Below are 27569 nucleotides of genomic sequence, written 5' to 3'. Positions count from 1 at the left end.
ACTACATGTCACCAGACAACAATTGCCAATGGACACTCTCATTTTCCTGATTTTCCCTTTTTGCAACTCCTGCTACCAACCCTGAATGGACAGTCCCACCTTGCCTCCTGCAGTTTCCATACCTCCTTCTGAGCACCGGTGTGAAGCGGCAGAGCACTACTTTCGGCTAATTGCAACCACACTACCTTGCCTTGGCGTAACTCTAGTACTACAACAAGTGTGGCCCACCACAAATATCTTGGGGACATGGGGACTGGCAGTCTGCTGCTCAAACCCATGTCACAGCACAAAGCTGTGAAAAAAGCATGCAGGTGAATATCAAAAAGCACGGATCTCATAAAAATACCTGAAAACAGGAACACACTTGAGCTTCCAAGCACCCTCTTAAAATACAGTCACAGAATGGTTTGGGTTGGAAAGGACCTTAAGGTCAGCCAGTCCCAACCTCCCTGCCACAGGCAGGGACACCTTCCACCAGACCAGGTTGCTCAAAGCCCCTTCCAACCTGGCCTTGAACACTGCCAGGGCTGGGGAAGCTACAGCAACCTGTTCAAATGCCTCACCATCCTCACATTAAAGAACTTCTTTTTAATATCTAATCAAGACCTCCCCTCTCGCAGTTCAAAGCCATTCCCCCTTGTCCTGTCACTACATGCCCTTGTAAAAAGTCCCTCCGGATTTCTCGTAGGCCCCCTTTAGGTACTGGAAGGCTGCTAGAAGGGAAGGTCCCTCAGGAGCCTTCTCTTTTCCAGGCTGAAAAACCCCAGCTCTCCCAGCAGATCTTCACAGGAAGTCAAAATTAAAAGCAACCTCACCATTTTTGCCGACGCCTCACGCTCACATCTCTTCCCGAGACAGCTGTTCGAACGCCCTTACTCACACACGGCAGCCCGGCACGGCTCACCTACGCTCCCGCGGACTCCCAGTACGAACCCTGACCAACGATAACCGCGTACCAGCGTACACAGCAACGCCGCCACACGCAGCACCGCGCCGCAGAGGACCACAGCGATGACCGAAGCCGTGGCACGAAGCAAACACGGGGTGCCAGGCCTCCCCAAGATGGGGGCGAGGCGCTCCCAGCGGCGGCAGGAGGCGAGGCGAGGCGAGGCCAACGGCCGCCCCCTCACCCGGAGCTGTCAGCGGTGACTCCCACCTCAGCCGCACCAGCCCCGGCGATGCACCTTCTCCCTCCGGCGCCCGCCTCACACCACGGCGGCGCCGCCCCTGCCCGCTCCCGGAGCCCGCCCGGCTCTCCCCGCTTACCTCCGCGGCCACAGCTGCCGCCACCGGCCCCGCACCCTCAGCAGCTCCGGCGGCCCGACGCGCGCCGGCGCCCGCCCGCTCGTGACGGCACCGGGAGCGGCGGCCCCGCCCCGCCGCTGGGCCCGGCCCCTGCGCCGTCCGGCCCCGCAAGGCCCCGCCGCGAGGGGCGGGCAGGGGAAGGACTGCATTGCGCTCCCTCCCGGCAGGGCTGAAATAAGCCTGTGTCGGCAGGGCCGCAGGTGCCGGGCTGCCTGCCCGCCTCAGGGCCAGCCGCCGGCCCCTTGGTGCTTTGTCATCCCCGGCCCCACGGGATCCAAACCCACAGAAACTGCGTTCGCTTGTGACATCATCTGCAGGCTGAACTGGGGATCTAAGAAAGAACACGTCACGGGGCTGAGAGGAACCCGCATCGCGGATGTGAAGTTTGAGCCAAATAATTCGAGATAATAATCCAGAACTTCTTCTCTGCTAATAAAAACGTCGGCATGTTTCCTCCGTTTGCCCTTACTCACTTGAACTCCCACTTGAAGCCACTTGATAGCTGGATCAACCAGCTATGGCTGCTGAAACAGCTGTGTAGCTGGAGCCAGGGCTCCGTTTCTTAGTCAATCTCTATACCACGACGCTGCCAGTGAGGGACTTAACCTGCTCAAGCAGTGCCAAGTGTAATTTGAAGGACCGTAAGGAGAGGTCACAGTCCAGCTCTTGACTCATTCTGTTACATTCACATGGCACACAAACGCATAGGGAAAGGCAGGTTACTTGTGAGCCACTCCCTGGAGGTCTGCCAGAGGCTCCAGCGCACAGGAAACACCCTGAACTGGGGAATTTGGGAGATAACACACACAGACACACTCTTCTGGATGCCTCCCGCCAACCGTGCATGACCCAGAGAGTACAGCTGCCAACTACCAACTGAGTCAGTCCCAACACCACTCCACTGCAAGAATCTGAACTTGCCTGTTGCAGCTCCCCAGTGCTGGAAGCTGCCTGGTCAAATCCTCAATATGATAATCTGGAGAAGCCAGGAGATGGACCTTGAATTTTTCATTTTTCTTTCCTTTCCATCTGTCAACAGTGAAATTCCATGGAAGGACTTCTTCAAAATCACACAGAACTTAGAGAGAGGAGGCATTTTCAAGGCCTTGTCAAACATATGGGATTTTTAACATTTATCTTTGGTCATAGTTTGGCACAAAACTAATGAACACATGCCACATTTTTAAACAAGGAGACATAAAATAGGAGTTCCTCTGCATACCACACAAACTTAAAGCCATCCTCTCATAAAAAACATTAAATATTCTTGGCCAGAACAGGCTAGAAAGCACGTAGACACTGTCACTAGCACACTCTGATTTCCATATAGAGCTTGGCAACATTAAGAAGCATAAAACATCATGGTTTATCTGTAGCTAATTATAACTGATTATCAGAAGGGAGCTGTGTTTGAGTAGAGGTACCTTGAGAGCTGCCCCAGGACACTTACCAGGTTCAAGACTATTCAATATTTTCCTCAAAGATGTAGAAGTGTGTATAAACTCACTGCTGATTATATCGTGGAGAACACAAAAGCTGGCACTATGATGAACTAAAGAACTGGGCCATCACAAAGGAGTTCTGGAATAGCTGGTACATTATACTGCTCACAATGATTATTATTTTTTTTATAGCCAAATCTCAGATTATACATCCAGGAAAAGAACACAAAGCTGCACCTTGAGCACTGGGGAAAGAGCTGACTGAAAAACTATTGACTCTAAAAAAGGCATCGGGATTGTAATGGACAAGGAATTGAACACAAGATCCCAACTTACCACTTGTCACAAAATGCAACATGAGTCTCGGAAGCACATTAACAGTGTACAAAGAAAGAGGGGATTTCACCCATACGTAGATCACTGAAAAAAACCCAAACAACATAAAAGGGAATTTATCTCCTTCTTAAAAGATTACAAATATGTGAAGTGACTAAGGAAGACAGGCATAACACAAGATTTCAGGAAGTCAATCCATGCATTTCATCAAAAAATATTAAGGCCACACTTACCTTTCCCCCCCTCTCCCTCCCCCAAGTTTTAAATGCATTCCCAGCAAGAAAATACAACCTAGGACCATCCTCTTTCGCAGAGCCATCCCTTCTTCTGCAAGTGAAAGCTGAAGTCAAATCCTGATCACCAGACAGACTTGCACTTTTGAAAGCAGGACTACTAGCTATTGGTACACACTATCAAAAGAAAACATTTTATGCCCTTTTCAAGAGCAAGTGCCTTTCTCTAGCATAAAAGCCTTCACAGGAGGTCACACCAGATAAAGGGTGTCAAACTCTTACCTAGACTGCTAATATAAAGTGGGAAGGGACACTTCACCAGATGCCAAATCTCAGCTGATAAAGGGCTTTATGTAGTTTCTGCCTTTATACTGAGCAATGCAAAAGCTTACACATCTTACAATGACTCCCCTCAGCATGCTATTTACCTCCATCTTCCTTAGCATGCCAGAGACCTGACAACCTCCAACAGATTTCTTCCCACTCAGACTTCCAGAAGCCATCCTGCTATAACCATTAGAGAGGTATGACTGACACAGAATCAAAAGCCTGAGATTCAAGGGCAGTATCTAACAAGTATTACATGTCTGTGACCTACGTACCAGAAAGACTTTAGAACTTCTCCCACTGAAAGGGCCTCAAAGATTCCTGCCATGAACTAACAAAAAAAGTCTATATTCCTCATCCTTCATGATAATGACAGACAACACAATACACTTCCACAATAGCACAGTTCTCATTAGAACATACAAATTACAAGCCAATTCCTATATTCACTATTTTTCCCTAGCTTCTTTCAAAGTAATAGTACCAATAATGCAAAACCAGAATTCTCTTCCCCCAGAGTGTCAACCAAGTCATTGTGGAGTATACCACTTACCGAAATTGACAATTTTCTGCAGATGCCTGCAGCAAAACTATGCCAGAAATAGATAACTCAGCATGCACATTTGGAAAAAAGATCTTAAGGTTTCTGGTTACTATTCTGTCAAGTACAGTTTATGACTGAAACTAAAACTGTCATGCTCTTCAGCTTTAAACAATGAGATACAGATTTAGAATAAATATACATATTTTAAATGACCACATATCAAGCACTGAGGCAGCATGAGGACTTGTGAAATTCATCATGATAGCAAAGCTGCTGCAGTTCTGTATTTCCAAGTTTTCCAGCCAAAGGTTTAAACAACAGATACTGCTTACCACCTACATTCTGTGACTGCAATTTTAGAAGATGATTGCACTTAGTGCTCTTCTTAGGAGCAGAAGGTGTCAGTCTAGTTTGTTTCAGGCTTCCACTGAAATAATGAAAAAAGGCTTTAATGAAAAAAGCCTATCATCTAACCTGCTACTCCCCAGAAACTTGGAAGTGAAGAGAGAATACACAACAAATTTCTTATGCCAACCATTGAATAATGAACCCCTTTGTAATACAAACACATACATTCTGGAAGCAGAAAAACTTTCAAAAGTGCATACTTGTTAAACGCCAACCCCTTTCTCTCTCTTTTTAATAGATATGAACATGAGACTTCATTAAACAGATTCTGTAACATTAAACAGATTAAACAATGTGCTTAGCTTCATACTAACTTGAAAGAACAGATTTCATGACCTAAAGAATTTTCAAAACCAGAATAAATAAGTATGGCCTATTTTTTATCAGGATAAACATGCGGGTCGTTCTGCTGTATGTGTTTACAGCTACATAAATACAAATACGGACCATGGAGAGAACACATTAACTGATGAAACCAGATGCAGCAATGCAGACAGGTCCTAACACAGATGGAGGCAGTCTGCAACACGAATCTCAACAGCACTCAACACCCTTTGACTCTGCCACGGTGTAAAACAAATAGAAGAAACTACAGCAGCAGAGAAAGGGTTCTGTATACTGTCCTGGACTTACACAACACAAATTATTAGCACTGCATATAATCGTGATTCTAAAACCAGTAAGTGCCTTTTGGCACCATTTCAATCTTTTGCTCTCCGCTGTCCAATTTCACAGATTCAAACACATTACATGTTCAATCCCGCAAAATCTACCACAGACTAGAAATAAGTATTTTTTTAATAAAAGCCAGTGGTGTGCTACAAAGCATGAGACTTAAAAATACCAATATATTCTAATTAAAACACTTTGTGTGTAAGGAAAAAGCTGGAATCATATACACAAATTTGTAGTACTTTGGGCTTTCTGTTAATGAAACGAATTCTTTTTCACACAAGAAACATTAATAGCTCTCAAGTAGGACAGTGCATAGAAGCCCAAGACAATTATATAATTAGTCATTTTTAGACAGAATGTTATGTTACACAGTACTGCATTGAACAATGACAGTCTCTCGAGCAAGTCAGTATTTTGATCCATATTATATGCATATTTATACTGCCCAACCAGCTTTATGAACCATTAGGAAATTTCGACACTAGGACTCCACTGTATCAAAACACATATTCTGTTAAATTAACAGAATGTCCAGTAGCAACACTACATTTAAATGTATCACTTGATCTTCACCAGAAATAACTAGTTAAAACTAACCAGTTGTCTGCTCTTTTCCAAAAGGAGCTGCTGCAGTGCCGTTAGGTGAGACTTCAATGATTACAGCTAAGAAAGCCTATAGCCTGCTCTCAGAGCGCAGACTATGGAAGAGTCCTTGACTACTAAACCCACATACCATTCCCACTCTTCTCTCTGACATTTAACTACCTGCCAATAGGCTTTGAATTTATTTTTACTCCCTTTTTTAATGTCTTTCTTTTTCCCCAAAGGGAGAAGGCTTGTGAGTAAAAGCTTGAAATTAGAGTGCTATAATTAATACTCTTACAATATTTATATACAATTTATCTACTGTAACTATAATACACAGTATTTATACAGCACCAATTTATCATTTTAGTATATGTAAAGAGATAACATGGTAACTAGGGAAAACAAAGTATGTTTACAGCACTTCGACAAATGAACTAGCTTTCACTTAATCGACAGAACATGAAAAGGTGAAATCGGTGTTGATTTATGGTTGCAAAAATAAAATCCTACACATACAAGTAATATAAACACACTTTGCAGTTGCTTAAGGCAGACAGAATTAAATAATCAACACATACTCATTCACTCAAGTCATCAATTTTACAAGCGCAAGTGTTGCTTGCATCTGTTCAGACTAAATGTAAATCAGCCACAGTTTTAGCCAAGAAGTTACTATGACTCTCACCTCTCCTATTTCCTAATCTTTTTTCTGATCACCTTGTTTGAAGTTATTCAAATTTCCATATGTAAGAGCTATAGTACCATCTATTTCTTCAGACACACTGAAGAAAGGAAAAAGAAACATTCTTCAGAAACAAGTTCTCAAACAGAACCAGTAAGTATTTACCACAGTCGTGGTTTAATCCTGCTTCCCCCATAAATCCTGCTTCCTTACCAGGGTGGGGCAAGAGAGACTACCTGATAGATGTCATCTGTCTTGACAAATACCGTCATACCTCAGATAGATCTGCCACAGCCGTACTTGATCAAAGGAATGCAAAACAATAGTTCCCTCTTAATTTCTTTGCTTTTTCACTTCAGTTTTTTTTATAACATGTGAAACTATATGAAATTTGACAAAGCACTAATATTCTCAAGAAAGAGCAAGTATTAAGAAGTGTATAGCAGGAACTAGTTACCATTTAAGTGAATGAGAATTTGAGTATTTTATACCCATAAACAAGAACCAAAGATTTCAGAGAGAAGTGACAAAGTAAAAATGAGAATACTGCTTACACAAAGTAGAAAGTAAATTTGTGGAACACTACTTCTATAAACACAATAAAGTCCAGATCACCATCCCTCATTTGGATTAGTATTTATACAATTGCTTGGAAAATAATGCAGAAAGACCATTCAGGGTCATCTCAAGAGGAACTCACATACTGCTGTAAATACTTCTAGAACATAGTAATAGCTGCCATGGTTTCCTCAACTGCTGGCCTGAGGACCACCTTTCTCACCCATCCAAAGATATACAATTAGCTACAACCAAGCATCCAGCTTTCAAGTCATTGATTAGGATAATGCTATAGTTCTCTTGGACTTGTGTCAATACAATAAAGAAGACAGACTACTTGAAAGATAAATCAGACATCTTTTAATTTAGAGTAACCAAATGTAAACCCAGTTGCCCAACAAGACTAGACAGTGCTAATAACCATTTACATCAATCACCACATTAAAGGGATTTGTAGCAAGAGGAAAGTGATGCCATCCTTGTACATATGGGACTGGAAAAACATCACTGCTCCTACCTGTTAGTGCAGGTTTATAGGGCAGCAAACCTACTGGGGTGGAAACAGCTTGCATACATTTCAGAACCTCATTCAACTCAAACAGCTCTATCCTGAGGCATCCTCTGGGATACCAGTTGAGTGAACTCCAGTTTCATATCTTGTGTCATGTGAAATAGTAAACATGTTCAGAATTAGTGAAACCACAAAAGACAACTTCACTTCAAAACAGAATGATAACTTCTGCAGCTTACTCTAGATTTTATGTATTTTATTGCAAGTGCATGACAAGTCCCCATTTTGGCCAGAACTTGCAGTTCTACACTTGTCTTCATTTTAACATTTAAATGCACATCCAGGTCAATCTATTGGAATACTCAGGATTGGGTACCTTCCACGAAATTACTGTATAAAAGGATGCAGCAGATAGTCTTCTTCCTTTAGTCTCTGTTTTGTGTAAAGTGCTGATGAGCCCTGATTTCCCACGGCTGTGTCTCTTCATGGGGACTTCAGTATCCTTTCCTTCCTCTGAATCTTGCCCTAGTATCCAACTGAAAATTGAAATCAACATATTAAAAACATGCATTTTGCAAAAGAAATGCTTTAGAGTGCTTGTGAAGTCTTGGCACTTCATAACATCAGAACAAAGCCCAAAATACAGCAGAATTTACTGTAAAGAAAATTAGTGATGTAGCCAACAAATCATGGGGTTCTTCCAATGAAAAAGACATTGTATTACCTGGAATTTCACTCAAAATTAAAAATATGTGATATGCATTCTCTGTAATAACACAAATGACAGAACATCATAGTGGGGTGGCAAGGAACATGGAAAAACAAGGTAGTGTCCATCTGCTTAGATCTCTTTTTCCAAACTTAACTGATAAGCTGAAGGAGCAAAATTCAGATTGGGTTGAAGTGGGAATCACTGCAAATGTCAGTGAGGAAAAGGGTAACTTAAATACAAGAAGTTTCTAGGGGGAAAAAAAAGCCCAACAAAACACCAAACCACAGTAAAAAGTGAAATAATATTCAACTTGTGAAATCTGTGGGTTTATTCTTGGCAGTTACAAAAAAGCCATTTAATGGAAGCAAAAAATTGCAGTAAAGCTAAAATAAAAGCTACAGAGCGCACTTACACAAGCTAAACTGCAAGTTCTTTGCCAGTGCAGCAGAAAAACATATTTTGATCTTGGGAAAATTCTTCTGACTTTAGTCAGTCTTGTAGACAGCAGCTTCAGACCGCAATTCAGCTGTAATCAATCTAATATCTGAGGGTGGGTATTTTACCTCCATTAACTAACCTTCCTTCAGAATTCCAGCAAAATTTGTAAAGAGCTAAACTACATGATGACACAGCTTGTCCAAGACAAGCAGCTTCCACTCTAAACCTTAATCCTACTTTAACATCTAAAATAGTAGGGAAATAAACTTCAGTACAAGACATTACATTTCCTTAGAAAGAAAACAGAATCTAGGTAAACCCCCTAATGGTTTTAGCATACTATAAATTACATCTGCATTTAGCATCTAACTTGGTTTTGGATACTCTCAGCCTTACTATTATGCCAAGTATCAAATGCGGCAGAGCAGGATTATTGAAATTTACAGAGGTCACAGGGCAAGAAAAATGTCACTCATCAGCCTTAGAATTTGGAGCAGTTAAACACAACCATGTAAGAGCCAGGCCTCTTCCTGCATGACAGGAGACACTTGGCTAGAAACTTAGTTTCACCAGGTTCCCTTCGCAATCTACAGACAGAAATACAGGCACATCATGTAATGGTATCACTGCTGCAACATATACATATATATATATATATATATATCTCAAATATATATTTCAAGCATTAAATACACAGAGTTTTTTTCCTGTCCACAGAAATAATAATAACTTGTCACTATGTATTAATACAGTTTATATATGAGGGGTACGAAATGCTGCTACAACTTTAACAAAAATACAGAATGGAAGAAAAATTTTAGGTACCATTTTAGCTGCATGTTCTTCATTATGCACCACACTGCCTACAAATAAAAGTGAGCCCAGAACTACTTATGCTTAGAAAGTTTTGATACTATCTTTACAACATCCTAACCCCTTTTTAAATGTTGTGGAAACAACCAACATGTTTCTGGATAAAATAGGGGAAACTTTATCTAATTACATTTTTAAAACTGTCTTCACACTATCATACTTAACAGCTCACTGTTAAAAAAAAACCCAAACTGTTACTTATTATGAACTCCAGTCCTCTAAGAAAATGAAGAATAGTGTAATTTGAATGCAAGAGCCAGCTTCATCAGTGAAAGCCTTTTTTCAATAGCACAACCTCTTCACTTAAATGTTCTCCATACAGATCTCTTCCAATGACCTCAAACAAAAATTAGCTTGTCAGTATCTTATCTCACAATTACCTGACCTACTAATATTGCCTAAACCAAAGCTTTAATAAAAAAATAGCAAAAATGCCTCATTTACCTGTCACATTCTAAGCCTAATTCAAATATGCATTTTTCCAACTCTTTTATACTCCGCTTTTTCTTCAGATGTATAGATGTACAACATCCGTATTTCTGAAAAGACTTCAATTGCAAGCCTTATTCTGCTTAATGACATCAGTTTTACTGATCTGAGCGCTCTTCTTCAGAAAACGGGAAAAAAGAGGGCAAGCATGCAGGCCGCTAGCAGGAAACGCGCCACAAACACTCACCATCGATCTTTTGCATGCAAAAAACGTCATTTGCAAACTTCGACAGTGTCCTTCCCTCAAGCACTGCTTCGGGCTTTTATTTTCCTGTGAGACGAAAAACAAAGGATTACACACTTAAACGGATCGCAGAAGCTTCTCAATAAGACATCGAACTACTTCACATGAGGTTTACTCGGGATTTTGTCATGGTACGGTGACTCGCGCCTTCTTCTAAAGTCGCCATTTCTTAACTTTCTTAAAACCCAAATTAAGGGGTTTGACAGAGACCTCGGGGAAGGACCCTGAGCGGGCCTCGGGGCACCCTAAGCCCAGGGAGGCGACTGAAGCACCAGCAGCAGGACCGCGAGCCCTATCCCGGGAGAGCGGCAGCGCTCACCTGCAGGACGCAGGGGCTCTCCAGCAGACACTGCCGCAGGTCCTCCCTCACTCCCCCGCAGGCCTGTCCGTCCTCCTCTTTATCCTCATAGTACTTAGGCATGGTGGAAAAACAGGCTCTATAGCTCGCTGCGGCCTACCCAGGCATCACTACCAGCACCGGCCGCCATGCCGGGCGCCCTTAGCCCTATCCCTCTTCCGGCGGTAGAAAGGAAGAGGCGGGGTGGATCCCGGAAGCAAACCGGGGCGCTTGCGTCACCGACGTTACCGGAAGGCTGCTGGTGCGGGGGGTGGTAGCGGCCCCACCACCGGGTGAAGCGGGGGTCGCGCTGCGGCAGCAGGTGAGGTCCCATCCCCTTGCCGGTTGCTGAGGGACGAGCGGCGCGGTGGTGCGAGCCCGGCTGCTGGCGGGGAATGAGGGCTCTCGGTGCTTCCCACCCGGCGCTGAGATGCGGGTCCCGCTGAGAGGGCGGCGGCTGTCGCTTGTGGGGCGGTCACGGATGTCACTTGGGCGATGCTGGGCTGGTGTGGGCTGAACTACGGACGGAGAGACCGGTAATCGTACCTTTGCCCCTGGCTGCGCTCTCCGGCCTTTCGCCTGCTGTAGAGCCTGTCGGCCTTGACTCGCTTTTGCGATGGGGCCGCAGGGTCGGGGCCGCCTGGCAGGCGGTGCTGAAGCGGAGGTGCCTGCTCCACCTTTCCCGCTTACTGCCCTCCCCAGCAGTCCGCAAAGGCACTGTCAGGACATGGCGGGCTCGCCTGTGACTGTCACAGTTCATACTTGTGCGTAGCATTTGTAACTTACGTGGCGTGAATGGCCTGGTCGTGGCTTTAGTCCTCATTATGTGCTAAGCCGAATGCATCTTTTGAAATTGCTTCTTCAGCGAAATGCTGCCAACTACTTCAGTTAGTTCCCGGAGCCAGGGCAATGGTGTGCTGAGCCCCAGGGATGCTGCAAGGCATACAGCCGGAGCCAAGCGCTACAAGTACCTGCGGAGGCTCTTCCACTTCCGACAGATGGACTTCGAGTTTGCTCTTTGGCAGATGCTTTACCTGTTTACTTCACCACAGAGGGTTTATAGGAACTTTCACTACAGAAAACAGACAAAGGACCAATGGGCAAGAGATGATCCTGCTTTCTTAGTGCTTCTCAGTATCTGGCTCTGCGGTGAGTGCAAGGGAATTGCATGAAAGAGAGTCAGGGAAAGTTTAGGAATATACATTTGTGGCCCTTCTAATAACACACACACAAAAGGACCAACCTGTATGGATTATCCTTTAATCAAAGTTGAACAGAAAAAAATGACCGAACCATTTGGAAGTTAAAGTGGGAATTAGAAAATGGAGGAGACAACTAATACTATCTAGTCTTGAATTATTCTCTCTATTGCAACTCATTTCCTATTGCATTTCAAACTATATATAATTCCCTGTAACTTTACAGACAGTAATAATATGCCATGCCATACAGCAATGTTTTACTTAAAAAAATACGAACACTTGGTTTATCTGAACATCACAGATAAAATGCTATTTTTGCAGTGAAAGCCTTAGTGAGATTCTGCATATTGCAGAATTAAGGTATAAACAAAGCCTCTTGTGTAGTTTTGAGACTGAACTGCAAATATAAGTCTTACCCTATTCATCTTCTGTTACATAGCACGTTGCTTTTAGTAATTCCAAAACCGTTAATTCTAAAGTGAAAGTATGTATCACCACACACATGGTTTGGGTTAACAAGGAGCTTTTATGAACCAAAGTATATTCTATTGTAGTTTTGTGTGGCTTTTTTTTTTAAAGGAGTTTGTGTGGAGCAATAGTATTTGCTGTTACGTTGTTAAGCCCAAGTACAGATGAGTGTCCTCCAATTTGTGAAAGGGATTATATTATGAATAAATAGCTTTATGCTTAGTTTTGGGTGGGAAAAAAATTAGTTGTGGGACTGAAAATCTCGGGGAGCAAAATAAGAATGAAACTGGATGTTTTGTAACAGTATAATCAAAAAGATATAGTGGTATAAGATCTCATGCTTTCTTGTCCACAGCTAATTTAAATAACCTCATTCTCCTTTCAGTGTCTACTGTAGGATTTGGATTTGTGCTGGACATGGGCTTTTTTGAAACAATAAAGCTGCTACTTTGGGTTGTATTCATCGATTGTGTAGGTGTTGGCCTCCTGATTGCAACTCTGATGTGGTAAGTAGTGAGGGCTGAAACCTAGTTCAGTATTGCTGATCCGATAAGGATCATCCTCTGCTGTTTGCATGACACTTGGTTCTTTGGGGCAATATCATAAAGTGTGTATTGACTGTAGATTGGTTTGTGCTGACATGGTAATTGTTTCAAAATGTTGCTTTAAAAAAGGATGCATTTTTTTTTTTACCATTATTTCCTGCAAAAGGTGAATGCTCAGAAAGTTTGTATTATGAGAAACATTTTGACTTGTTTTCTTTCTTTCTGTGCTGGTTAATCTTCAGCAGTAATGCCAGATCAAGACTGTGGTGATCAAAACCAATATTACTTCATTTCTTATTTTGATTCAACAGCTTAGGTAATGTAAGCCTAAGGATGACTGTATTTAAGTAGGGCAATATACAATTGGCTCATGCTTATTGCTGAAGATTTTAGCTATTTCCACTATAAGCAATGTTGGTTCTATTTTGTGTATGTTTGCTGTTTGCTGCCTGCTGCCAGTTTTAGCCTGTAATGTCCAGAGACTTTAAGAAGGGGAGAGCAGTAGGGAGTAAGTTTACAACCTGGGTCTCAGCACATCATAGATGTGTCCCACACCTTCAAGGGAGCCATGAAACAGTGGGAAGTCACTGTTTCTGGGCTGTGGGAAGGGGAGGGGAACAAAGAAAACATTTTTATTTTACCAAGAACATAAGGAAGTAAGAGCCCTTAAAGTTGAGTTCTTGGGAACAGAGCTGACATCTTAAACCAATACCGCTCAGAAAAGGGAGATTCCTTTCAAACAATAGGAACTCCCATTTTCAACTGCAAAATTCAGGATGAAGCACATACCAGAACTGTAGCTGACAGATGAAAGGTACCTCTGCTGTCTGGCCCAGTAACCCATAAATTGCTTGGAGAAGAGCACAGAGTAATTCTTCCCTGCATCCTCCAGTGATTTGTGCCTCTGGATTCAGTCTCCTGAGCTAGAAAGACAGTTTTTCTCTGTCCCTTAGTCAGCTTCCTGCAGGCCTTGCTGCCCATCACCTGGCTCCAGTTCGGTTCAGGTCCCTTCTTCCAGTGCAGGATCACTTTCTTTTCAAAAGCTCCCCCCGTTCCTAGTGAGTCTGAACCCCTTCTTGTTTCCTCCACCTTGCACCCATGTTCTGCCTTCTTCTGACCCTGCCCTTAGCATAGAAAGTACATCAGAGGAAGCTACCACAAAAACTCTGGTCTCTTATTTCTGAGCATGGATTGACTTCTTGTTCCTCTTATAAATGGGATACATTTTCTGATGTCAGCAGAACTTCAGCTGGAGAAAACAGTCTTGAGGCTTGTTCCTCAGCCTGTCACACCAGGCAGTGCACATTCTGTTAGTACGTGTCTTCAAAAATAAGAATGGGCTCACCTTAAGCCTGTTATCCTTGCCCTCTTTCTGTGCTTGCAGTGCAGTGGTTCTGTGAAGATGAGTTAAGCCATCCCTATAGGAGGTGTGTTGATTGTGTAGGGGCACTTCTCTGAAGTCACCTCCTGTGTGTACAACCCAAAGAACTTATTACTGCAGTGATAAATTGTAGCACTGATCTGTTTAAAACAAAGCTTTGTTTCTGTATTACAGGAATGTCTCAGCTGCCTCTTGAATGCAAGGGATGCAATTATAGTTTTAACAAAAAACATTTTGGCAATAACCTGGCCTCGTAATTCTTGTGTGTTTTCTCCCAGATAGTGGAAACTTTGTTAGGGTAGAGCTAGGATCACACCTGTCTTACTGTCTCAAACCAATGCTTTGTCAGTCAGCTCTACAGTCATATTAACAACATTCTCAATTGTCTTCTCATATAGGTTCATTTCTAATAAGTATTTGGTGAAGCAGCAAAACAGAGACTATGATGTGGAGTGGGGATATGCCTTTGATGTTCATCTGAATGCTTTCTATCCACTTCTAGTCATTTTGCATTTTATCCAGTTGTTTTTCATCAACTGTAAGTAGAATAGTTTGGGTTCTTTGCTTCAGAATCGCGCTGTGTCACAATAGCTGAGAGCAGTTGTCTCTTCCAGATATCATCATATCTGATTCTGTCATTGGCTATTTTGTTGGGAATACATTATGGCTGATTGCAATTGGCTACTACATCTATGTGACATTCCTAGGATACAGTGGTGAGTAATGGCAGCCTCTTTTCTATTTGACTAAAAACAAGAGCGTAATTTCAGCATATTAATTTGTAAATTAATACAAGAGACTCAGCTGAGTGTTGAAGTAATCTTATCTCCGTAGTGAAAGAAGTCTGATAGAAATTTACCAATCCCTGCCCAGCTGTGTGGATATCTTAACTGAAAAATTATATTCTTCACCATACAAGCTTCCTGCCCCATATTAGCTCTGTAGGTCCACAGGGCTTGTAAAACTTGGATTTACACAGGAACTAGAAAAACAAATTGAAACATTTGCATTGGATAAAAATTCTGTACCGAGTTTAAGACAAAACATCTCCCAGGGTGTTAACTCCCCCAGTTACCTCAAGTCCTCTCTGATCTGCGATGGTGGTAGGACTAGTAGGGCAGAGATGACAGCAGAAGTTGGGCAGAGTAGCACTGTTTTTTTCTTAGTCTTCCTCCATGGCCATCCTACATGAAGAACTTTCTTGAAAAGGGCACTGCTTCATATTTGCTTTGGTTTTGTTTCTGTTTCAGCATTGCCCTTTTTGAAGAACACAGCTATTCTTTTGTATCCGTTCGCCCTTCTCATCCTGCTCTACTTGATCTCCTTGGCATGTGGATGGAACTTCACCAAAATGCTTTGTTCCTTCTATAAGTACAGAGTGAAATAAAACCAGGACTTTACGTATCTAATGTTTATTTTGATTTTATCTGAGCTGTCTTGACAGTAAAGAAAAGAGCATTTTGTAAATTGTTGTAAATTTCTCTTTATTGTAGATAATTGTGTAAAAAAGTTTGAAGTGTCCTTTTTTTTATTAAAATATTTACAACAGTAAACATGTTAGCAATTTTGTTCAAATACTTTTGTAGTACATTCCTAAAACAGCGTTACTTGTACATCTCTGTAGCTTAAATTTAACTGCAACAAGTCTATTTAGCATAACTCTTACTGCAGCTATTTTGCACATACTGGCATAAGCTCTACATTATGAGGATTTTAAGTGACACCAAAAAGCAGTTCTACTGAAGAATAATATTGGAATACCTTGCCTTGGATTGGGTGAACATATGGATCTCTGTAGTATTGTAATGGTAAAGCAACAGCTGTCTCTAGATATGAAACTGTCCCCTCCTTTCATGAAAGAACTGGAGAACAGGTTTATTTTTATGACTACTTCAAATATACATGGACAACTCTGGCACACAGAAGAAACGGTGATGAAAGGCACAATTAACATGACCCATATCAGGTTTCCAAGTATAGCAGCAAGTTTTTAAACCAATCTCTATTCTAGCAACCACCCTTACACGTGGCAGGTCAATGAACACAGAAGGAAAGTACAAGTTTCATTTGGCTACAAGGGTGGGCTCATGGCAATGCCTGCAGCTGCAAGGGCCACAAGGCAAGGGGTATAAACTGACCATCTCAAATGCTACCTTCTGGAAATGGCAGATGACAACTTTCCAAAGCAGTGTTCAGTATGAAACATGAGCACTAGGATTCAGTTTCCAGAACAACACAAGAATAAACTGGTTACAGTAAGACATAATATTTCAATACTAGAATTTGATACCTATGGAAAAGACTGTATCTTAAAATACCAAATATGCTGGCAGTGCGTCTTACAGTACTGTGTGTTTCAGCCACTGTTAAGGCTTGAAGAGAATCATGCTTCCCTCTCAGCAGATGCTGAGCAAAGTTCCCCTTTTAACAAGGGGAGCACTGATCCATGGAAGGCGAAGGATTCCAGTTAGGACCTGCTCCTACCCCTGCTGCTGGCACAAGCTCCTGGCCTGCAGGCAGCTGCAGCCCAACTGTACACCTTTTCCCTAACAGGAATCCAGCACCAGTGATCACCCAATTCACTTCAGCAGTGAAAATACTTCATACGTAGTGCCCCATGGTGTAATATCAGTGAAACCAATGAAGGACTTGCGGCTTGCGTACCTTCCCTTTAGGGATATCAAAGTTTGTCCCCTTGAAGGAATACTTCATTGTTCTCAAAATTAAGCTACTTCAAAAGTTCTAGCAGCTCACTTTTTACAGCAGAAATCGGCAAAACCCTTAAGAGGCCACTAAGGTCAGAAAAGTGACACTCGAAGACCAATTTCTTACATCAGCAATCAATGCTAGCCTGAAAACACAAGTTGTTTAATGGCCTTTCAGCATTATGCTGGTGATTGCAAAGGTGATTTAAAAACACAAGGGCTTTTTTCCCCTTTACTACTATGGTTACTCACTTCAGCTTTTTCAGAATACATAGTTCCTACTAAGAACAAATGTAGAACCTACGGTTAGTTTTTGTCAGGGGCCAAGGTTTGTGCTCCCCACCCAAAGACTAAAATAGTATTGTCCAAATTGGAAGCAAACTACAAATTACTACAATACTTCATCTGGAGCAAATATTTCCAACAAAAAACAGAGACTACTGAAATGATAATACACTTAAGGAAAAAAACCACAAAGGAAAGATGTTACACAGTTGTTCAGTTTTTTCCAAAGACCTGATCATACTCCAGCCCATTCAAGGAATTGTGTATCACATGGGCAAAGTATAAATGGCTTTGCTCTAAACTGACCCAAGGTACTTAAAAGCTGCTTTTGAAACCATCTTTAACTGTTTGTACAAGCAGCAATACAACAGAAGAAGCCAGTCTTTCATTGGTCCATGAATCATATGTTTATCTGTTGGAATTTTTCTAAGACTCCTTTCAGTTAAGAAAAACCGGATGTATCTATGAGAATATTTTCTACAGGTACAAATGCATGGTTGAGATGCCTGCAAAAGCGCAAAGCTTATGCAGTGCTTTAGAAACACTCCTTAATTGAAAAATAAAAAGTGCTACTTTGGGATCACATCCTGTTCACATTATTTACAAAGCTTTCAGAAGCACTACCTACTGAATAAGCAGAGCAAGGTCATACCAAGTCTTTTGTATCTCCTTGCTCCAGAGCAACCCTCCTCAGCTTGGAAATCCAGCACTCATACCAGCCATCCTGTTTGGCATCCAGTACAAGAAGTTAAGAATAATTTGCTCAGATAATGAAGGTTTCTGGTAATGCCTTTGGCTTCACAAAGTTCCCTTTTCTGAAGCTTTAACAGCATCAGAAGGAGCTGACAGGAATCATAACAATAATATGATCATATGACAATGCAGTTTATTCTGAAACGCTTTCCATGATTTGATTACTCTAAGATTTAGTGGCCTAGAGGGTATTTGTAAGGCCACAACAAAATAACTTGAAACTAAATACAGGTGGGAAAAAAACCTCCCCAAATATCAGGAAATAGGCTTAAGATGCTGAGGAACTGTTGTGGTAATACTGTTAAGTTACGACTGAGACGTGTAAGAGACTCCAGCCCCTCTGGAGCACACCCACCATAAACAGCGCCCAAGCTGATGACTGCTGAGCCAAAGCACCACTTAACCCAGACTTAAGGACTGGAATTTGAAAGGCAGAAAGCCCAAAGCAGCTGTCTGTAGAAATAAGTAGCTAGAAAAAGTTTTCCCTTTTTGTATTTCTCAACAAAATCTCCAAGGAAATTTGCAGAACTATCTGATTACACCAGGTCTGAATTTACAAAACATAATTTATATTAGCATGGCACATTTATTTATAGAACATAAAAGCTCAGGAACATTTAAAGTGTTAGAGCAGCCTGGAGTATTTCCAACTTCTGCTAGTAGGATGCAATAAAAATGCAACAATCTTTAGAACCCCCCCACATACTTTGCCAAGCACTAGTTAATTTGTTGTCTTTGATAAGTTTCCTCTCAACATCTTTGAAAACTAAATATACTGTTAACCAGAGTCCTACAATCACTGTGGTCAGGGTTCTATATATTTAAATATATTAGCAATGATTCACCTCAACTAGTATGAAACATCAAGAACAGCGATGCTTGGAGAATAAGCACACAGCTTTCTTAAATAAGCAGTACCAATAAACTTTTGAACTCATGGAAAAAGATGACAATCATTGTCTGCAAAACTACTTCTATTAAGAACTGCAGTGTCTAACGTATTTCTGCAATCTAAATTGTAATATATAGCTAGGGTTTGAATTACTTGCATCATTCATTCACAGGCACAGCTGAGAAGAAAACCTAAATACTTGCTTAGACATTTGGTAGATAACGTGTGATGAAAAGCCATCACATGGCAATACTTTGATGGTACGGCATCATGTATGACAAGCGGGGCTGTGGCATCCCAACAGGTTAAATTCACATAGGATTCGGACCCTATCCATCCACATTCCTAAATCCAAAAATAAACCCTATTTATGAAGCCAGTGGTTAGCTTATGCCCACAGTCTTTATTGGCAAGACCAGCTTCCCAAGTAACATTTTATTTACACCATCCAATGCAATCCCAAAATGTCAGCAAGGCCTGCCTGGTAGCTTTCTACATTTCTTCAAGCTACACAGAAGGTCTTAGCTCTGTGTACAAACCCCGTCTTCCCTGTGTCCCCAGACAACATAGCTAAAACAAAATAGCTACAGTCTGTAGAAGTAGTTAAGCTCTTGAATATCCTGAACTGTCAAAGCTACAACACAATTTTCCAACAAGCCAGAGGGAAAGAGTGGTGATGGCTTGCAGTGCCAGGGAGTCAGATTTAGGCTCCTGTTCCTTATAAATACGTCATAAAAAAGAGGCCAGATCTGTTAGTCACTTTGATGCTGTAGATAACAACTCAAGAGCCCTGCTCTAGATCAGGGACCCTGCAACAGGTTGTGTGCACCTGTGCCCTGGCCGCAAAGACCTTAAAAGCCTTTTCCAGACTAGATGATTCAATGTTGGGGATAATGGAAGGGTTTCTTTTCCACAGGAAAGACTGGGCCAGCTTTCAAAATGTCAGTTCCAGGAGGCTGGTTCACAGCACAGCAGGGAATCCCTAAGCCAGGGTAGATGCCTCCCTCCAGTGTCAATCAGGCACTTTATTCCTATTTAAAGAGAGGAATTTCTGCTCTTCTTCCTGACCGTTCTAACTGGGTACCTTAATTTTTGCCAAGGCCATGTCCTTATACGTAAGCACCTAAGCTGAAGGAGTTTTTAAGAGCAGTGGCATCATTAGTACTGCAACAATTCCACTCTGGATCGAATTCAAATCACTTTCTGTTCCTGCCCAAGTTCCTGATCCATTTAACATCACTGTTGTTTCCCTTGAAACAAAAAGGCAGAATACTAATTTGAGGCCAAATTCAGATGCTATTAAAAGTCAGTGGGAATTACAACACTGATCAATAAAGGAGTCAAACTGAAACCTCATTCTTGAACAATGGAAGAAAATAAACCGTAACTACTCACTGTAATGAGTATGTAATGTATCTAAACTACACACTGAGGTAACAGAACTTTTTAAAAGGAGACCTCTGTAGATCAAGTGTATCTAACTCCTATTAATTCTTTTGATCAAAGTTAACCTCTGTCATTCCAAAGCAAAGCTGGAGAATGATCTTCTTGTTTCAGTACAGAAAATGAATTTGTCCAGGCTAGGAAATGTCTACAAAGATTTTTAGAAAGAACTGTTTGGAATTGAAAAAATTCTTCTAAAATGCAATGGATTCAATCTAAAATCACTGCAGATTTTGTACATAATATGAAACAAGACATTTCAGCATGCTTTTCATGTGGCTACAAACTGTACATAGTGGAAATTCATAGCCCCAAAGAAAAATGCTCTTCGGAGCTCTGTTAATGCCTCTGAACATCATTCACATTCCGTGTACAAAACTACATAATTTAGAAACTTAATCTAGGGTTTTTTTAAACATGGCAGTATAGTTGAAATATGGTATTAATGTTTGCATCTCCAAAGGAAAATGTAGAAAGATAACTTAAACTAGAGAATTCATAAAAAAACTATATCAATTTAAAATTCTACTGCATAAAAATATGTACTTTTCAAATTATTTTAATAAATTAAATATCCCTAACATTTTTAATATATATCCCTGACAGTCTATAAAAGAGGGTTCTTGTCATAGAAAATAAATGGAACTCCGAAAGTACCCCCTTCATAAAACATATTTAACAATAATTTTTTTCTTCTTCTTCTTCAAGGAATGTAACAATATGTACAACTTCTCTATAGTACTATACTATCAAAATAGTACAGGTTAAGCGTAGCAGGGATCTGTAACCATAGGATGGTAAAGTCACATTAAAGTGGAGGACAACTTTGGCCTCAGACGAACATTATCAGTGTGGAGCATCAGTTTCTGGATGGATCAGGTAAGATGGGGTCAATACAATCTTCTCTTCTACAGTAGATTTCACAAGAGGTAGAGTTCAAGTGAAAATGAAAGAAATTTGGAATAAGGTGCATGCTCAGTATTTTCAATTTGTGACTTGTTAAGGATGTCAGATCTTATTGGAAAAGTTAAGGATTCTTTCTTTTTCCTCTAAAGCAGGTTTCTGTGATCAGTTTGTAATCTTTTTAATATGAATCTGAAATAGAGAATCAGAAAAAACAAAGTCATGTTTTAGGGTATTAAATTTCTCGGTAAGAAGAGATAATTGCTTCAGCATTAGCCAAAATTCTGAGCTTCAAAATGGAATGAAAAAATCTCACATTTGCCAATTTCCCTTTTAAAAGGTTATACCATCTCTCACCTCATTCAGAATCACCCAAACTGCTGAATTCTGTATCACTGAAAGCCGGAATGATGAAATAGGGTTTAGGCTGGGGTCAACTGTTCCTTCAGCTACACCGTTTTCAAATTTACCTGTAAAAGAAGGTAAAGTATCTCTTCAGTTAACTCCTGTCCGACAAACTAAAGTACGAAAACTGTGCCCCTAAAAATGTACCTGTAATATCACAATTGACAGGTGAAACCGGCTGCTGGTGGCTGTGGGGTTGACTGGAATCATTCTCAAAACAATTTTGATATCAGATTCAGCTTTGCAGCATCAAACAAGATAGGCCACAAAACGACCAGAGGGCTGGAACACCTCTCCTATAAGTAAAGGCTGAGAGAGTTGGGGTTGCTCACACTGAAGAAGGAAAGGCTCTGCGGATATCTTATTGAGGCCTTTCAGTACTTAAAAGGGGCTTGTAAGAAAGATGGGGAGAGACATTTTAGCAGGGCCTGTTGTGATAGGATGAGGGGTGATAGTTTTAAACCAAAAGAGGGGAGATTCAGGCTGGATGTGAGGAAAAAATGTTTTACAATGAGGATGGTAAAGCACTGGAGCAGGTTGCACAGATGGTGGTAGGTACGCCACCCCTAGAGACATTCAAGGCCAGGCTGGATGTGGTTCTGGACAACCTGACCTAATTGAAGATGCATCAATCCAAACAGGATTACATGTAAGAATAAAAAACCTTGGAAATGTCTAAGAGTAGGAGCACCCAAAAAGATTTTGGCACAGATTTTAATATAATTTCATGGAGCTAAATATGAAGTCTCTGGTTTATGTGTTTTCAGGAAGGCTTATGTGTTTTAAGGACAAGGGATATTATTTATGCTCTGCTTGATGTACTCCTATTTAGAGGATCTTTAATTATATTTTTGATAGGACAAGGGGTAATGGGTTAAAACTTAAACAGGAGAAGTTTAGATTGGATATAAGGAAGAAGTTCTTTACTGTAAGGGTGGTGAGGCACTGGAATGGGTTGCCCAGGGAGGTTGTGAATGCTCCATCCATGGTGGTGGTCAAGGCCAGGTTGGACAGAGCCTTGGGTGACATGGTTTAATGTGAGGTGTCCCTGCCCATGGAAGGGGGGTTGGAACTAGATGATCTTAAAGTCCTTTCCAACCCTAACTATTCTATGATTCTATGATATTAGGAGGAATAAGAATCAAATTTAAAAGACCACTTAGACTTTACGCTTAAAACACAGAAAAACTGCTATTCACTAAGATGAAAAAACTTGCTCTCACTGTAACAGGGATACCCAACATATGTCCAGCAATTAAATACAATCCACAAGTAAAATTTCTTGTCCTTTACAACAGGTATCCTGGCACTCTCCCCAATAGCCACTTGGCCATGGATATGCCCACCTCATCCCATGGCAAGACAGCTGTACGGTGGGTTCAAACCCAGGCCAAGCACACAGCTCACATGGAGGCACTTGCACCATCACAGGGTAGCAGAGGTGATCTTACACAGCCTGGAAACGCCTCTACAATAATCTTGGTGATTGACCCTGGCAGAGAAGTTAGATGCAGCTGCACTACAACTCAGGGTCACACTATATCTTTGTTTAGCACATTAGTCTCGAAAAAGAAATATTTGGAACATTATTAAGTAAAGCCTACAAGTCATGGACCCAAAACCAAACTATTAAAGCTCAGTTTTAGGTTTGGTTTGGTCTTAATGAAAATGTCTTAACTGTTGCAGTAGCAACAACACAGATTTTTTTTCACTGAGACATACCTATCCTAAAGTAGCCATCCTCCAAACGTTTGTCTTTGGTTTCTTTGCTTAATACCATTTCTTCATTCTAGAACAAGAAAGCATAAATAAGATCATTTATTCTGGCACAGGACTTTACCAGGGAAAGACAAATGTGTGTGCAGTCTTGTTATATATTCAGCATCCATCTTTTCTAAATAATTAGGAACCAGCCTAGGATAATTATTTATAGCCTTAGACAAGCCAACACAAAGAAAGAAAAAGCAGCAGTGTTTCAGGACTGAGTGGTACTTGGCTCCAGAGTGGAAAAAAGAAGTACTTTAAGCACCCCACGTAACTTGCATGGTAACTGTCACGTGAGCAGAATACATAGCAGACACCAGCAGACACAGCATGAGAAAAGCAAAGGCAGGATCTTGCTGCCTTTTCTTATGGCTGAACCAGAGATTTCTCTCAGAACAAATGAAACTTACAGCTTAGTTTTTGATGTAAGAATTTGGGTGATGTGAAAAGCCATCAGCCTAGGAAGGGAAGCATTGCAATTATTGCTGCCTCACTAAAAAGGGATGGCTATCAATAAACTTCTTTAATAAGAACAGAAAAATTAAATTGCAGACCAGAGTTTCAAGAACAGGTGGAAAATTACAACCAGAATCACATGATCCCATACTAAAAGACCCACAATAAGAATTTGCTAAGAAGCAATTAAAAATGCTTGACAAAACAGGAGATTAAATCAATCAGCTTTTATTTTATTTTGTATTTTATTTTATATTTTATTTTTATTAGTTCCTACCTTTAAGGAAGGCTGCTGAAAAAGCAATGGGGTTTTTTGGTTTCAGGAGGGAGTTGGGACATGGTGGAGTTTTGGTTGGTTGGTTTGGAATTTGGGTTTTGTTGGGTTTTTGGAGGGTTTTGAGGGTTTTGCTTGAGTCCCAGACAAATCCAGGCTGGGGACACTCTGGTTTCTAAGGGTTGTTTTTTGTTTTTCTGAATTCTGCTTATGGAGGATTAGGGCTGAAGTACCTGAACAGGCTTCCAGCTCTTCTGAAGTCTATGGTGGAGAAATAGTTCTCTCAGGAGAGTACCTATCATTTTGCAGCCACTGTCCCCATATTGGTGACATTATCTGCTGACACCAATGGTTTCGGAAGAGACCAGATGCAGAATTTCCTGTTTACTTCCCCACAAATTGTGTCAATAGCAACAGAAGCTCAGTAGCATTCCGTTCTTGAGGGATGCTCTGGTTTGATGAACATTTCACAGTTGAGTGTAGCCAAAAAAAGAGATGCTTGATGCACATTTTTTCTCATAATTGTGTGCATTCTTGTGGTATTTTGGGACCACATGAAGTGAGAGCTGCTGCTGGCTTTGTGGTTGAATATATTTCCAAAAGTCTTGAGAAACAAAACCTAAAAATCTTATAATATGATATAATATCCAGCAATATAATATCCCACATATCATGTTGTATAATTAGAATCAAACAGACAAATTTATTTTCAGGGGTGGAGTGGTTGGAATTTCCTATTTTTGCACATTCCTAAGGAATGCAGACTGTAAGACTGGAGAAGTGAAGTCTTCCATGTTCATTTACTTTTCAGCATATGGTTATTTAAGGCAAGGTACCTACCCAAGGTGTATAGGAGAAGAGAGGATTACTTTGCTATTTTAACAGTAAATAAAATGAAACTTGACTGAAATAATACCCTATTCGCATCACAAAGTTTTGTGATATACATGGTTAGCTACAATATCTAGTTGAAGAAAAAGAACCCACAGCATCTGGCTTCCATAAAGAATATACTTTAGATAGTGTAGTGCCCTCCCAAGCAAAAACTCAGAGTGAGTTATGGAAAAAAATTGATAATCAGTAATCAAGAGAAAGAAACACATTTGGTTTACGAGTACAGCTATTTCAACATCTAGTATGGTTTGGGTGTGTGTTAATTCCCAATCCAAGGCCTTTTTATTCTCAAAAAGCAGAGTGACTTAGCTTTCGCATTTTCCAGAATACATAGGAGAGGAGAAGTTGTTGGTTTAGGATTTTTTGTAACAGTAGCAGAATTTTAAGAAAATAAGCTTTCCCATCTCCAAATTACCAACGGCGCTTGTAGCAGACTTCATCTTGAATGAACATCTGAACAGTTACAATAGTTTTCTGTACACAGATCCAATTAAAAAAAATATGAGAGCATCAGAGCATCAAGGTCCCATAGTTAAAAGAAAGTAATATTCACGTCTCACCCTGTTAAAAACATCAATAAAATGAGGAAGTTTTATCTTATAATGTAGAAGACAAATTTGTAAATTCATACCTGAAAAGGCAAAACTTCCACAGTAGTGTTCAGAAGTATGTCTCCTGGGTGCTCTGGATTGCCACTGTGAAACAAGTACCTGCAAATGAAAAGGGAAAGATAAAGTACTCTACATATATCAGTCAGAATTAGCTAAGTTACTGTCTTAAATGTTAATAGTCACATTACAGATGTTACAATGCCAAACATAACTTTTATGGTGCACCTACAACAGCTGGCAATAAGAAATGAAAAATGGTTTCACCTAGTACCATAACTGAAAGGGATGACGTTCTGCACTTTTAAAGATTAGTTGGGCAATCTTTTACTTAGAAAGGTAGTTTCCATAATCTGATCTTGACATATTGCTTGACATATGCTATATGAAGTGACCAACACTGTAGTCATTACTGCCTGGCACGCACTGCTACCACCCCCAGAAGTGGGAGCCCTGCCTTCCTTCAGCCTCTCCCCATCACTCCCCAACACACGACACCCCTCTTTATGCTCATAGGATGAACTCTGCAGATCCATTCTGAACCAGTTCTGGGAATGCATCCAAGTCAACATTTTGCCAGGCTACTTTCCCCCAAGACCAGCTCACCATCCTGTTTCACTGCAAAGCCTCATTAATGACTATGCCAGGAATTCCCAACCCGTATTCACAGCCTTAATGCTACCTGAATTCAAACTTCTACTCCAAAGATGATTTATTTATTAAAAAACCTCAAACCCATATGCTTTCTGTGCATATATACACACAGGACTTTTTTATATACACCTGTACAAAGTTCCCATTAGCCTCATTCATTTAACGAAAATTACCCTTTTTTTTTTTAATAGGACATAGTAAACATGTTTCAAACTGTACCAAAACCATCCTTATACACAACAAGCAGTGAAGCATTGAAACTCTATCTGCCCACTCTCAAACAGCTTTTGCAATACTGTGCATGTATAAATAATGTTACAAAAGACAGTTTAATTTCCCTTCCTTTATATATGGCACAAACTTCATATTCTTGTGAATACGTATGATGTAAACAAGCAACAACTTTTTTACCACTAGGTGGTATCAACGCTTGAAAAATTGATCATCACCGTTTTTTCTAGTAGACCACAGTTTATTCAGATTCTGTCAAAAACTACCTAGATATCACACCTACTCAGATGTCACTTTTAACAAGCCTATTTTACTTTTAATACGTGTAAATGAATATGTAGAAATCTATCAACACATTTCAAACCTTTCATCAATTGGAACTTGGAAAAATTATCAGTAAGCACCATCTTCGACATTAAATACATCACCAGCCAGGGACAAAATTAGTTCAGAAATTATCACTTGATTAAAATTACAAACATTAGCTCAATTTGCAATTTATTAAGACATAATTGGAGATGTAAATTCCAGTTTGTCTTTATCCAATACGTTGAAGCCGGTACATACTTGCCATTAATCCACACTCCACAGCTACAAGAGGGGAAAAGAGCGCGCTCTGACCCTGAATTAGAAATGTCTGTGATCCCAAAATGATAGAAGTAATTAAAAAAATACACATACGCATTTCTTTTATTAACTCAGAAAAGGAGTAAATCCACACACTGTGACATAAGAAAGCTACAGTGATTTCTATTGCACTGCTTTCCGCAGAACTACACAGACTGAACTGCAAAACAAAACAGGATTCAGTCAGCTTCAGCATTGTACGTGCTTCAAGAAAACCAATTTCCCCACTGTAGTTTCACGGAAAGGTTAGTCAGTTCTAAAGTACACAAGACACCTAACACATCCACAGTTCTTCCAAGAAGAATCTTGTGACTTTTTCTAAATATCAAAAAAAACCCCAAAGACTTTATGATCCTTTCTAAGACACCTTTACTGGA

At 40.7% G+C, this 27569-nt stretch overlaps 3 protein-coding genes across 4 annotated transcripts in view; 1 reads left to right on the top strand and 2 right to left on the bottom strand.

Annotated features, from left to right (window-relative positions):
- Window positions 1-7435: 7435 nt before the first annotated feature.
- On the bottom strand, window positions 7436-10836 carry LOC130606212 (cytochrome c oxidase assembly factor 5). Its single transcript, XM_057422329.1, has 3 exons — window positions 10685-10836; window positions 10309-10392; window positions 7436-8145 (listed from the first exon to the last, which is right to left on the bottom strand). The coding sequence occupies exons 1-3, from the start codon at window positions 10784-10786 to the stop codon at window positions 8104-8106; spliced, it is 228 nt and encodes a 75-aa protein (XP_057278312.1). The 5' UTR covers window positions 10787-10836; the 3' UTR covers window positions 7436-8103.
- Window positions 10837-11266: 430 nt separating this feature from the next.
- On the top strand, window positions 11267-15851 carry UNC50 (unc-50 inner nuclear membrane RNA binding protein). The gene is made up of 5 exons (XM_057422271.1): window positions 11267-11851; window positions 12758-12878; window positions 14697-14836; window positions 14913-15014; window positions 15549-15851. The coding sequence occupies exons 1-5, from the start codon at window positions 11572-11574 to the stop codon at window positions 15683-15685; spliced, it is 780 nt and encodes a 259-aa protein (XP_057278254.1). The 5' UTR covers window positions 11267-11571; the 3' UTR covers window positions 15686-15851.
- Window positions 15852-20400: 4549 nt separating this feature from the next.
- The window catches only part of MGAT4A (alpha-1,3-mannosyl-glycoprotein 4-beta-N-acetylglucosaminyltransferase A), an 80003-nt gene continuing 72834 nt past the window's right edge, over window positions 20401-27569 (bottom strand). For both annotated transcript variants that reach the window (XM_057422215.1, XM_057422216.1), the window contains 4 exons: window positions 25704-25782; window positions 23407-23473; window positions 21637-21749; window positions 20401-21471 (listed from right to left, as the gene is read on the bottom strand). In XM_057422215.1, coding sequence (XP_057278198.1) covers window positions 21445-21471; window positions 21637-21749; window positions 23407-23473; window positions 25704-25782 — 286 coding nt within the window. In that variant the 3' untranslated portion in view covers window positions 20401-21444. The remainder of the gene's footprint in view (window positions 21472-21636; window positions 21750-23406; window positions 23474-25703; window positions 25783-27569) is intronic.

The sequence above is a fragment of the Pezoporus wallicus genome, unplaced genomic scaffold (assembly GCF_028554395.1).
Source record: "Pezoporus wallicus isolate ANWC-B61680 ecotype Strahan unplaced genomic scaffold, APGP_CSIRO_Pwel_v1 contig_5785, whole genome shotgun sequence".
Classification (NCBI taxonomy): domain Eukaryota; kingdom Metazoa; phylum Chordata; class Aves; order Psittaciformes; family Psittacidae; genus Pezoporus; species Pezoporus wallicus.
Note: the sequence above shows the minus strand (reverse complement) of the source record. Positions and strands in the feature narration are given on the sequence as shown.